Source organism: Hermetia illucens, chromosome 2, assembly GCF_905115235.1.
Source record: "Hermetia illucens chromosome 2, iHerIll2.2.curated.20191125, whole genome shotgun sequence".
NCBI lineage: Eukaryota > Metazoa > Arthropoda > Insecta > Diptera > Stratiomyidae > Hermetia > Hermetia illucens.
This window is the reverse complement of record NC_051850.1, coordinates 137,539,316-137,552,787: the sequence shown is the minus strand read 5'-3', so window position 1 is coordinate 137,552,787 and position 13,472 is coordinate 137,539,316. Positions and strand designations below refer to the sequence as shown.

Here is a 13,472-nt window from a genome sequence, read left to right as displayed (position 1 = left end):
TCATCCTCATTCATACGGATTAAATGACCCGCGCACTGCAATCCGTTGAGCCGGATTTTATCCACAGCCTCACGGTGATGGTATTGCTCATAGATTTCATCGTTATGTAGGCTACGGAATCGTCCATTCTCCTTTAAAAAGAATACTTAAAATATATAGATTTGAATGCCGGACATGGGTTTGTTTACTTATTTATGATAGCCATTGTTTCTTTAACGAGTTACTTTAACGAATCTAGGATATTTCGCTGGTATGGGAGTCAAGCACAATTCAACACTAGAGTGCCCCACCATAAACAGTGACACGGCGCGATGGTTGAGGGGATAGAAAGTCAGTCTTGCAATCTCGCACTTCTGGGTTCGAATCCCAGTCGTTAGGGCCGTCTGTGTTCGTTTTGCATTAGTCTCGCTACTGTGAGATTATAACTTACACGGCGTTAAGAGTAATAGTGAAACTGAACACAATCTGACTACGTGAATGTTCTATAGTCCACCAAGGAGTGAGCAGGAAACACTAATGGACACAATCAAGCTCAAGTTTGCTACAAGTCGTGGCAAAGCAAAACTCTCACCTTTTCTTACCGATAAAAAAGTAGTCCCCCAAAATCAATTTGCTTCCGCAAAAGGCATAGCACGACGAATGAAGTTCATAGAATTTTGCCGGAAATTAGCCAAGCATTAGAGGTGAAAAGTGTTGTTTTGCTATTTGCTATTTGCTCCTGGACCGAGCACAGGCACTTGATAGAGTATGCACGAAAGTCTGGTTGACAAAATTAAGAAACTGCTCCCCGCTAATGTTCACAATCCTATCTAATTGGGCGGAAGTTTAGAATTCGATGCGAAAGTTTTACCGCACGTGACCACAACATCAATGATGGCGTACCGCAAGGAAGCGTACTAGGACTGACGTTGCACCTTATCTACACATCGATATGCTAATTATCCGTAATAAAGTCACATCTACATTTGCGAATGATGCTTCGTTTTGGTCACCTATCGATTAACATCTTGCGTCCTACAGCCGCATTTAAATCGGATCGAGAAATGACTGACCACCTGGAAGATCAAAGTCAGTGATTCGAAATGCATACATATAACGTTTACGCTCCGTCGAGAAACCTGCCCTCCAATCAACCAACCAAGTTCCCCAATCTAGTAGTGCCAAATACCTGCGATTACACTTAGACGGATCACTTACGTGGAAAAGGCATATTAAAGTCAAGAGGCAACAGATAATCATTAAAGCAAGGAGCCTACGCTGGCTTTTAAACGAGGGCTAATTAAAATAAAATTCACTTTGAGTCCGTTTGGAAAGGATCGTATGACCATTTTATTTAAGTTCCAAATTTAGACTAAAGACTACTTACACTATTTCTTACAAAGTAACCTATCTTGTAAACATTATCTTATCTTTATCATGTGTCGCGCACATGTCCATATTGCATTTTACAATGCGCAGGTCAAAGTGTCTTCATTAATGAAGACACATTTCTTACGAAATAGGGTACAAGCAATATAAATAACATTATGCTTGTACCATTTTTATTATCAGGCCCGTTCACACATGTTACAAAACAAGATGCGTTCTTCGAACAAGGTCCTGTTATTATCTTAAGATAAGAATATGTCTACAACTATGGTACAGGCAATATAAAATACATTATGCCTGCACCCAATAATATTTATTCTATATGTATACCCTAAATATTTATATTGTGCTATTACTACCCCTCCCCTTAAGCTGATTCGTCCCGAATCTGTTTGTGATCGGCGATGTAGCGTACGATACGTTCGATTTCATTTTCGACGTCGAAATTCATAGGTCGGTTAGGTCGTCTGATCGTCGGCTTACCACGGCATTTTCTACGCATTACTATGATACCAGCCGGAATCACTGTTGCCACGACGAGGACAAATGCATACCATGCATACTCATTGTTGTTGACTTTGTCGGCATCAAATTGTCGGATCTTCTCCAAATTGCGGAGATGTATCTTATGCAGGTACGGCAATGTCAGCTGTGTCGAATGTGCTGACACATTAAGCTGGAACTGCTTTGAAATTTGCGGAACCACTGATGACACCTTACCTGTAACTTTGTACAGTGTGTCGTTGACGAGAATATCCTCTTCAAACTGTACGAGGAATGTACCCGTAACAGTCACCGAGTGATTTTTCTCTACTATTGTGGCTGTTGCATCATTAATGATCAATGTATCATCATCAACCCTTTCGATTGGTGAGATGTGATATGAAGTGACCGTTTTACACGTTGCGACGTTTCCATTGAAGATCATTGCAAGGCATTTATCAAAACGATCGTGCTTGCAGACTGCTTTGCCCTTACCGTCCTTACAATTAACCAGTGGCAGTGTGTTTTTTTTTGCACTCGGCAACATACCTATTACTTAAATCTAATATGGTATTGTTATGAATTACAGGGTACATAACTATGAGAGAACAAATAGTAATTATATTTGGTACTTTAACTAAATATTTAAACACATTATTACTAATATATATTTTAACAGTAGAAGATGAAGTCAATTCACTTATAGTAATGGGCATTTCTTCCTGTTTTACGATTGAGAGGACCCCTTGGTCTGTTAAAATGACAGGATTAACAATGTTTAATTGAGCAAGGGTAACCGAGTAGACAGCGTTCGTTAATAAGGATATTACTCGTTGATTTCTAATGGTAATAATTTGAAATAACTCAGGAAATCTTGGTTCGCTGATATCATAATACTCTTTTTTTATTAAATTTATGCGCTCTGTCAATTCATTAATTTTCTCAGTTAGCTCAGAATTAACTTCTACCTGCTGATTTTGTGTGCCTACTAGCCTAGACTCTCGTTCTCCTAACAAAACAAAGTCATCGTGATCAGGTGTACCAGCAATAAATTTGATAGCAGAACCAAGGAAGTCGATTGATCGTCTATGCCTGCGTTCACGAAGCTTTAGAGACGACAATAATCTAGACATTTCATTCGCATCTGCGTCCAGTGATTCCTTCTGTTCCGATATTGAAAACATTTTTCTTAAATCACTAATATCTCCTATTATACTTTCAAATTCAGTTAAATTTATATTATGGGTAAGGTATATATAATCTTCGTACAGTCCCACGTCCCCTTTTCGTAATGATATATAATTAGATGAACTATAGTCAAAGATTTTACCGGCGACGGTGGTGACCAATGTTAATCTGGATAGAGAAACATTAACGAATATTATCTTTGTGCACCTCTTTACCATCTACTAGTACCGCAGTACCTAAATCTTTCTGCACATTTTTCCTATCATACTTATTCGAAAGCTTATTCCCACAACGTTTATTCCTTTTGACAAATATTTCTTGCCCCTTTTTAAATTTTCTATTGACCCTTTTTTTGTTGTGATAATTATTTTGAGCTTTTTGGGCATTTAACAAAAGTTTTTCCGTATTAAGTTTATTTGAATCAGAGATGTTCCAAAGTAAGTCAATAGGTCTTGCTTTTGTTACAGAGTGTATAGAATTGTTATACTTTATTAACGCTAATTGGATAATTTCACTAAGATCTGTTAGTTGCATATCCTTTTTTATCGCTCTCGATATTTCTGCTAGAGTTGAATGGAATCTCTCGACTTGTCCATTGCTTGTACTGTGCATAGCTGGAACTTTATGGTGAGACATACCAAAGTGGTCCCTAATAAGGGATTGTATAACATTTGAACAGAGTGATGGCTCATTATCCGTAACTAATGTTTTCGGATTTTTGAAGAAACCAATTATTTTCGTAAGAGGAATTTTAATATCTACAATTGAACGTGAATCAATTTGCTCCACTAGAGCATATTTTGAAAATTTGTCTATGCACGTAAGGAAGTAGTTATTCTGAGTACTATAAATATCCATATGCAGGATTTCACCAGGATATTTGGGTAATGGCGTACACTTCATAATTTGCCTTTTCGGATGTCTTTGGTATTTAGACTCTACGCAAATTTTACAATTACTAACGAATTTTTTTATTTCCTTACGAAGTCCAGGAAAAAAGTATGTATCCAGAATTTGGTCATAGTTCTCCTTCGCTGAACGATGCGCTCTATTGTGTTCCATTGCAATAGTTTCCAGCTGATCATTTTCATTTATTAAATCCATCACAATCTTTTCGGTATGCTTAAAACGAACCGAGGGAAACAGATTGATAATATCATTCTGTATTTTTCCAAGAATTTCCAAAGAACAGTGGAGTCCATTAACTACCTTCGCGTCAACTATCTCCTTTAACTTTGAATATAGACTTTCGGTGTTCGAAAAATCAATTTCGTGACGTAGGTACCCATTAAACAATCTAATTGTTGTTACTTTTAGATCCTTGCCCACCGAAAGAATAATCTGACTTTTAAAGCAATTTATAGGCGTTGACACTGTCCTTATGACGTGAGATAGGGATACCTCACTGTTATAGCAATTTCCGCTAGATTCACCATTTCCAGTAAGATTCTGAATATACTGGCGAGATAGCGCGTCTGCGACAACATTTTGAGACCCAGGCTTATAATGAAAAGTCGGTGTGAATTCTTCGATAAAGCTTTTCCAACGCTTTAGCTTGGTGTTAGGATTTCGATCAGATATCGCGAATGTTAGTGGTTGATGATCGGTATAAATGTGAAGATTGTTTACTCCATAGAGATAATTTCTAAGAGACTGCAATGCCCATACTATGGCAAGCATTTCTCTCTCATTGGTCGCATAGTTTTGCTCAGTCGCACTAAGCGTTCGTGATACGAAAGTAATCGGATGTTTGTCCTGAGATAACACAGCACCAATTGCTACCGATGAGGCATCAGTTGTGAGCTCGAATGGTCTGCTGAAATCCGGAAAACGTAAAGTAACGTCCTCTGATACTAAAATCTGCTTTAACTTGTTGAAGGCATTTTGAGCATCCTTCAACAATGTAATTTTCTTTTTTTCTGACTTTTTTGCACTAACATTACCATTTTCTCCTCGCAATAATTGAGTCAAAGGTTTTGCAATTTTTGCATAATCACGTATAAACCGTCGATAGTAACCCGATAATCCTAAGAAGGATCTAAGGCCCTTAATAGTAGTTGGCTCTTTGAAATTAAGAATAGCACTTACTTTGCTATCTGCAGTTTTTAAACCATTTTCAGATACAACGAAACCCAAGAACTCGAGTTGCGTTTTGAAAAAATTACATTTTCCCAATGAAATGCGCATATTCGCATCTCGAAGCTTTTTTATTACTATTTCAATATCTTTTAAATGACTCTGAATATCGGAAGAAAAAATTATAACGTCATCAATGTAGACGTGGCAACGGACTCCTATGTCGTCCCTTAATACATCATCGATCGCTCTCTGAAAGATACTCGGAGCATTTTTCAGACCAAATGGCATTCGACAATATTCGTATTTGCCATTATTAACGGAAAACGCCGTTTTCTTACGATCTTTTTCTGACAACAAGATTTGATGAAAACCTGACTTTAAATCTAAAGTAGAATAATACTTGGATTTTCCTAAATTCGACAATATAACTGAAGTATCTGGAATAGGATATTTATCCGAAACAGTTTTCGCATTTAGTTTTCGAAAGTCAATTACCAGACGTAGTTTAGGATTTCCCATTTCATCTACACCCTTTTTATTAACTACCCAAATTGGGTTATTATAAGGAGAAGAACTCTTTCTGATTATACCATCACGTAGCATAGTTTCAACCTCAGAATTTACAAATTTAGTTGCCGTCATCTGGTATGGGTAACTCCTTGAATATATTGCTTCGTCAGTGGTAGTTTTAATCGTAGCCACAATGTTAGTATTATAAGGCAATGCTTCATTTGGATCAGCAAATGCTTTTTGATTTTCCGTAACGATTTTCTTAAACCCGTCTACACCTTCCTCAGGAATAGAATTGTAATCTAAATCCTGTAGGAGATTTATTTGTGTGCTATTAGAAGGAAAAACCTCTTGAATTCCACCTATATAATAAAGTTTACTACCAGTGACATCAATCATTGCATTGATTTCCTTTAGAAATCTGTAACCTATAATTCCATCCATATCATTTATTTCAGACAATACATAAAAATCAGAAGTACGTCCCATAATGCTTATCTGACATTTCGCGGTGATACGTGTTTCCCCATGAATGGAATGTACATCAAATTCATCGTTTTTTAATTTAGATACACCAACTAGAAATGGAAGATTTTTCACATAGTTTCTTTCGGCACCTGTGTCCAAAAGAAGTTTAATTTTCTCACCGTTTAACAAAGTGTGTTGAACGTATGGAAGACATGCTTTTGATTGTAAAATGTCTACAACAGAACTATCCTTTAATTTCTCTACCCGGAATGTGTTCAATTGATGTCTTTTTGAAAAATTATTGTTTGATGATTTCGAACGAAAATTATTATTTTTTCCCGAATTTTGTCTAAATCGAGACGTTGATGGATCTACATCCATTGGTTCAAGTGGAGATTGAGCTTCATCTCGGGTAGTTTTGTTAACCACTTTATAATGTGGACTTTTACCCAAATTACTCGTATGTTCCCTATCAGAGTTCGAATTAGCAAAAGCAGCGGCGAAATTATAGCGTTGTCTGTTAGACTCTAGTTCCTGTGCGAGAGCCAAGGCAGATGGTAAATCCTTTGGTTGACTCGCAAAGAGAGTATCACCGATAGGTCTTTTAATACCAGAAATGAAAATACGCAATGCGTCGTCTCTATACTTTTCATTCAAGGATTTCAAAACTACGCTTTCATCACCATATTGCATAATAGCTTTATTGGTTATTAAAGTCAATTGTTTTTCTACCATATCATAAAATTGTGGAATAGAAAAACGACCTTGTCTAAGAGTAGACAATTCCTGCTCGAGTAAATACAGTGGTCTCTTATCGGAATACGTATGGTCCAATCTAGCCAATATAGCGTCAAAATTCAGTGGTGTACTGAACGACGATAAAACCATATCAGCAGAACCAGTTATTTTGTTGCGGATAATAGCAACAGCTTGATAATATATGTCAGAACCAACATATGGTTGATACGGCTTTATTGCAGCTTTGGCTGACTGTCGCCATGATGGATACTTATCCATAACATCGCTAAACTCGTGCATTGATTTTGGTAAGTCAAGCCTCATATTACCACCAACAACCCTACTTGTGATGGCAATTTCCTCATACCTCTGTACAGAAGGACCTGGTGTCTTCAGTTGCTGCAAAGAAGACTGAAATTCTTCCCTTAATTGCGAAACAACCACATTAATATCACTCTGTTTTTCAACAGGTGGTGCTGACGCTCGCAGTTCCTGTATGGTAGAATGAAATTCCTGCCTTAACTGAGAAACAACACTGTGAATGTCACTCCCTTGAGTTGACGGACCTGGCTGAGATTTCAATTCCGCAATTGCGTCTTGAAATTCCTTCCTAAGCTGAACAGCTAATGAAAGGTTAACCCTTTCAATCATATTCGAAATAGCTTCGGCAGATAAAGACATTTCTATTACTTTTTTTCTAAGAGATTTAAAAAATTTAAACTGTCGATTCGGTTAACCCTGTAATCGGCCCTTTTTAAGCTTAAATTTCTCAATTTAATATATTAGGATGTTTTTAAATTAATTGTACATACATAATACTCGTACAGATATTGATATCTGTTTGCAAGTTAGACACACGCCACCAGTTGATTCGATTCGCTTTGATTAGATATCTCGTTCACCCAGTCACAGTCACTTGTTGCAATATGTAGGTACGTCTGAAAACTCCGCTGCCAGCCGCTTCACTCGATTATTGTTTCGTTTTAAATTCGCACGATCGTGAACATTTATATAACTAAATTTTCACACACTTTTTTACGAAATCAATACCGACTCCTTATACAAGGATTAAAGATTGTGGTTCAAACCACGTTGGGCGCCAATTAAAATAAAATTCACTTTGAGTCCGTTTGGAAAGGATCGTATGACCATTTTATTTAAATTCCAAATTTAGACTAAAGACTACTTACACTATTTCTTACAAAGTAACCTATCTTGTAAACATTATCTTATCTTTATCATGTGTCGCGCACATGTCCATATTGCATTTTACAATGCGCAGGTCAAAGTGTCTTCATTAATGAAGACACATTTCTTACGAAATAGGGTACAAGCAATATAAATAACATTATGCTTGTACCATTTTTATTATCAGGCCCGTTCACACATGTTACAAAACAAGATGCGTTCTTCGAACAAGGTCCTGTTATTATCTTAAGATAAGAATATGTCTACAACTATGGTACAGGCAATATAAAATACATTATGCCTGCACCCAATAATATTTATTCTATATGTATACCCTAAATATTTATATTGTGCTATTACTGGCTTCATACTTAAATTGGAGTTCAAGATCCTTTTGTGCAAGGCAGTCATAAAGCCTATCTGGACAAATGGACTTATGTTGTTCTGCGAGAGTATCTAATATAGAGCTATTGCGAGGCACGCAATCCAGAATTCTGCATACATCTACAGAGTTGCCTTGGCTTGTGAACAATAATCAACTTCACAGAGATCTTTAAATACCCACAGTCTCGCGTGAAATTGCAGCCTATACCAGCAAATACAATACATGTAGACAACTTTTCACAACAGTTTGGTAAAGGATCTGTTGCGAAAGGTTTTAAATATTGAAAAGAATGATCCAATAATATCCATATCTGATGAAAATATAACGTTCCACTATCAATCATACATACCTCAATGATGTGAAGAATGTGAGTTTCATTTTCTGTAAATGGAAGGTTCATTAATAAAAGAAAAGTGTTAAAAAAAAATTAGCTCTTTGAACCATCTTTAGTATTAAGGCGACCAATCTTTTCCAGCATTGTCACATGAGATGGTTGTTGAAAGTACCTGGTTTGCGCGGAGAGCGGTCCACAAACATACGTGCGCCTCTCCAGACGGGACCACTTTCAACCAAATTGACCACGTGTTGATCGAACGCCGCCACCTCTCAGCCTTGATGAATGTCAGAACATATTCGGGGGCCAATTTAGACTCGGATCACTATCTCGTTGGCATGATGCTCCGAGCTCGATTAACAACACCACCCACAATCCCCTCTGACAATCAGTTGAGAGTTAACACTGAAGCTACCCACAACACAGCCTTCCGCAACACCTATAAGAGGGAAATGGATGCCGCAACAACCGCAGTAAGCAGAGATCTTGGAGATGAAGCATCAACAAATGATCTTCACAATCACCTGAAGAACGTTATCATAAATACGGCCACAAACATACTTGGCTCCAGCCACAAAAAGAGTCGGAACGGCTCGTTTGACGACCGAGTAATGTCGCATTCTCAAAGAACGCGGGCACGCACGGAGACTTATCACGAACTCCATCGAGCGGAGAAACGACTTTACAGATGTAAAAAGGAAACCTAGGAGAACCAATAGGTCTGTGAACTCGAAAAATGCAGGGAGCAATTCACCAGGCGCGGAAGTTTTACTAACAAGTCAGCAGGATGAAGCCTTACACACCTCGATGTTCATCCTGCTGAGACAAAGGGAAAAATATGATTTCCAATAGAATGGGCATATTGGAGCGATGGGTTGAGTACTTTGATGGACTACTGAACAACCAGAACATCGGCGAGTTGGGGGTCCCGCCAACTGAAGACCACCAGTAAGTATAGAAGAAACAGTCCATGGAAAGCATCGGCTTAAAAATCATATGTCGCCAGGAGCGGATGGAATTACAGCCGAATTGGTTAAATGCGGTGGCGACCACTTACACCAAGTGGTCCATCAACTTGTGCGCAAGGTATGGGACAGCGAATCAATGCCTGACGACTGGTAACGTGGCATTATCTGTCCTAATAATAAAAAGGGAGATATCACACAGTGCAGCAATTATAGAGGTATCACGTTGCTGAGTACCATCTTAGATATTCTCCGCTATCTTGCTTGGCCGGATAATCCCATTCGCCCAGAACATCATAGGCGCATACCAAAGAGGTTTCACTCCAGGCAAATCAGCATCAGATCAGATTTTCTCTCTGCGGCAAGCGATGGAGGAACTGTTGGAATATGGAATATGGACACCAGTTGCATCATCTCTTCATCGACTTTAAAGCCGCCTATGATAACATAGCCAGGGTAAAACTGTACACGGACATGAGAGAATTCAGTTTCCCGACGAAATTGATAAGACTGACTAGGTTGACCCTGGCCAATGTGCAACGCCAGATAAAAGCAGCAAAATCACTCTCAAGACCATTCGACATCAACAAAGGTCTGCGACAAGGGGATGCCTCATCATGAGCCCTCTTTAACCTAGCTCTCGAGAAAGTGATCCGTAATGCTGAGCTAAATGCGTGGGGTATGATCTTCTGTAAGTCCACCCAACTACTGGCCTATGTTGACGATATCGCGCAGGGTTGTTGACAGCCAACAGAGCCTATTTCAGCCTACAAAAACTGTTCCGCTCGAAACGTCTCTCCATAGGGTCAAAGCTCTTACTGTACAAGACAATGATCTTGCCAGTCCTCATGTATTCTTCGGAAACTTGGGTTCTCAGCAAGAAAAATTGCGAATTCTTAGCCACGTTCGAGAGAAGAATCCTCCGAAGAATTTTTGACACCCCTAAATGAGGATGGACGATTCCGTAGCCTACATAACGACGAAATCTATGAGCGATACCATGACCGTCTGGTTGTGGATAAAATCCGACTCAATAGGTTACGGTGGGCGGGTCACCGTTTGGATGAGGATGATTCACCCCGGAAAGTCTATAAGCCTGAGTTGGGGCGATGGCGTAGGTCACGACGCCAGACAGCGTTTAAGGATATCAAATTGGTTGACCTCGGTGTAAAACTGGGATGTCTGGAGTTCCTTATTAAGGCAGACCTAGACTGGATACCGGTTGTTGCGCCATTGATGATGATGAATTTCTACCAGAAATGAGGATCCTGAGGAAGTGCAGTTTGGCTGTCGTATTTCACTATACTCCCGTTGTAAAGGAAATAACAGCTTTGGCCCTCTGACAAAGCAATCTGTAAATTTCATTTCAATATAAGAAACGACCGAACCTTATCCAAACATGTTTTTTTTGCACATTATTTTTCGCATGCATTGAACTTTGAGGAATGGCGATTAAAATCAATGAAATCAAGAATGAGAAATATCATTGACGAAATCAATCTATTCCATGCAAATACTTCAATTTTGGTTCAGATTTTCGGCCAAGAGATTCATAATATACCTCAAGTAATTTTATAGCAAATACATTATTTATAGCAACAAAATCCTTCCTCAGCTTAATGAATATTTACTGGTGACAGTTAAGTCACATGCATTAAACGCCAATCAGCGGAGATTAAAGTAGTCAACATTTGAAAGCGAGAAGCTACCCACACCTCTGATTGCGACTGCGTTGATTTCCAATCAGTTCGCTGATAGTGCGAAGTACATTTTCCTCCTTTCCCATCGTTAATCGCGCCACTGTAAGTGAATTGCCGAAATTACCCAACATTCTATGAATGACCGTTAGTGGTCGTGATGTCGCATCGCCCAGCTCGTAACTACGTACAATTACTTTTCTTCATCCAAATGTGCACTTTGCATCTTAATGAATTGTCTCGAATGTTACACAGATAAACGTTGTCGCCGTACGCAAATTTTGAAATAGATTTGTTCAATGTCAAAATTCAGTCGGTCAATAGTTGGGTATAAATGCACAAACTCGATTTGGAGAAACCGCAATAATTCGATCGCTTCCTTCCAATTAACAACCTTTGAAGAAATTTGAGAGAGTCGAAATGTTTCGATTGGTAAGTTATCGATTGAAGATAGGTTTAAGGAATAACTCACTAAAATAGTACCCCAATGGGTTCTAAGATTGCCCAGGATCTTTGACCCCGCATTTTGTCACATAGTGCATCAAATCAGAAAATAGTTAAGAATGGTCTATTTCATTTCAATTCCAGGCTGTTATTTTGTTTGTTTGCGCTGTGGCCAACGCCAGTGTTAGTCACGTTGCCGCTCCCTTGGTAGCCGCCCCAGCAGTAGCTGCTGTTGCCCCAGTTGCATACAGTGCCGCGGCCACAACTAACGCCTTCCAGAAGTTTGCAACCCCAGTTGCTGCTGCTGCCCCCATCATTGCTGCTCGTGCTGCTCCAGTTGCCTACAGTGCTGCTTCAACTGTGAACGCTTTCCAGAAATTCGCTACTCCAGCTGTGGTTACTGCTCCTGTAGCTGCACCCGTCGCCTATAGTGCTGCCTCTACCGTAAACGCCTTCCAAAGGTATGCTGCTCCAGTAGTCGCCGCTGCTCCTGCTGTAGTTTCAGCTCCAGTTGCATACAGTGCTGCATCGACTGTAAACGCCTTTGAACGTTATGCCACTCCAGTGGTTGCTGCTGCTCCCGCTGTTGCTGCCGCTCCAGTTGTAGCTGCCCGTGTCGCTGCACCTGCTGCTATTGCTCCTGTTGTGCCAGCTGCCCGATTAGCCGCTGCGCCAGTTGCTGTAGCTGCCCCAGCTGTCCGTACTGCAGCCATCGCTGCCCCTATTGCCGCCGTCCGCACTGCTATTGCTCCAGCTGTTGCCCCAGTTGCTTACACCGCTGCCGTTGCTGCACCAGTTGCATACACTGCCCAATTCGCCGCTCCAGTTGCATATGCCGCTAGACTCGCTGCTCCAGCTATCGCCCCCCTTGCTTACAGCGCCATAGCCCCAGCTCGTCTTGCTGCTCCTGTAGCTGCAGCTTTTGCTCCCGTCGCTGCTGCTACCCCTCTTGCATATGCTGCCTCATACCTTCCCACTGGTGTAGCTGCTGCTGCAGGAACTCCAGTTTCATTCAACGCTGCTTTACCTGGAGCTACTACCTACGGAGCCCCGACTGCCAAATCTGCTCCAGAACCAGCTGCTCCTGAAGCTCCCTTGAACCCACAAGCCTCAAACCCAGCCGACTCAGAAGCCTCTTTGGCTGAAGGCAGAAGCGCTGAACCTGCACCTGAAGGCGCTGCCGTTTATGGTCCACCAGAAGCTCCAAATGCAGAACAACAGCCACAAGGATCCATTTCGCGGTCGGATTCTTCGCCAGAACTGTTGAAATTCACCGAAGCTAATGGAAGAGCTTAAAATAATGTTTAATCTAGTTCCATTATATTGCTTATGTGATTGAAACCTTTTGATAAATATACTTTTCTAACTATTCGCAAAATTTATCTATGAAAGATTTCATTCGATGAGAGAGAGTTTTAGATGAATTCCTGGGATGGGATTACGGCAATTTGAGGAATGATCAAAATTTGGTTAACCTGCATATACACATCTATGCGAATAATTAATCTTCACTTGCCAACTTTGAAATATTTTCAGTAAGTTCAGTAAGTTTATCCAGTCTAATAATCAAAATTATCTTCAAGATATTCGACTTCTATTTCAAGTAGAAGAACATATTACAATCG

At 39.9% G+C, this 13,472-nt stretch overlaps 2 protein-coding genes across 2 annotated transcripts; one reads left to right on the top strand and one right to left on the bottom strand.

The window, feature by feature from the left end:
- Positions 1-5,528: 5,528 nt before the first annotated feature.
- Positions 5,529-7,515, bottom strand: LOC119648571. Its single transcript, XM_038050341.1, has 3 exons — positions 6,458-7,515; positions 5,614-6,382; positions 5,529-5,555 (listed from the first exon to the last, which is right to left on the bottom strand). The coding sequence occupies exons 1-3, from the start codon at positions 7,513-7,515 to the stop codon at positions 5,529-5,531; spliced, it is 1,854 nt and encodes a 617-aa protein (XP_037906269.1).
- Positions 7,516-11,728: 4,213 nt separating this feature from the next.
- Positions 11,729-13,218, top strand: LOC119650328 (ice-structuring glycoprotein-like). The gene is made up of 2 exons (XM_038052984.1): positions 11,729-11,835; positions 11,992-13,218. Exons 1-2 carry the CDS (start codon positions 11,824-11,826, stop codon positions 13,141-13,143), a joined length of 1,164 nt encoding a protein of 387 aa, XP_037908912.1. The 5' UTR covers positions 11,729-11,823; the 3' UTR covers positions 13,144-13,218.
- Positions 13,219-13,472: the final 254 nt, after the last annotated feature.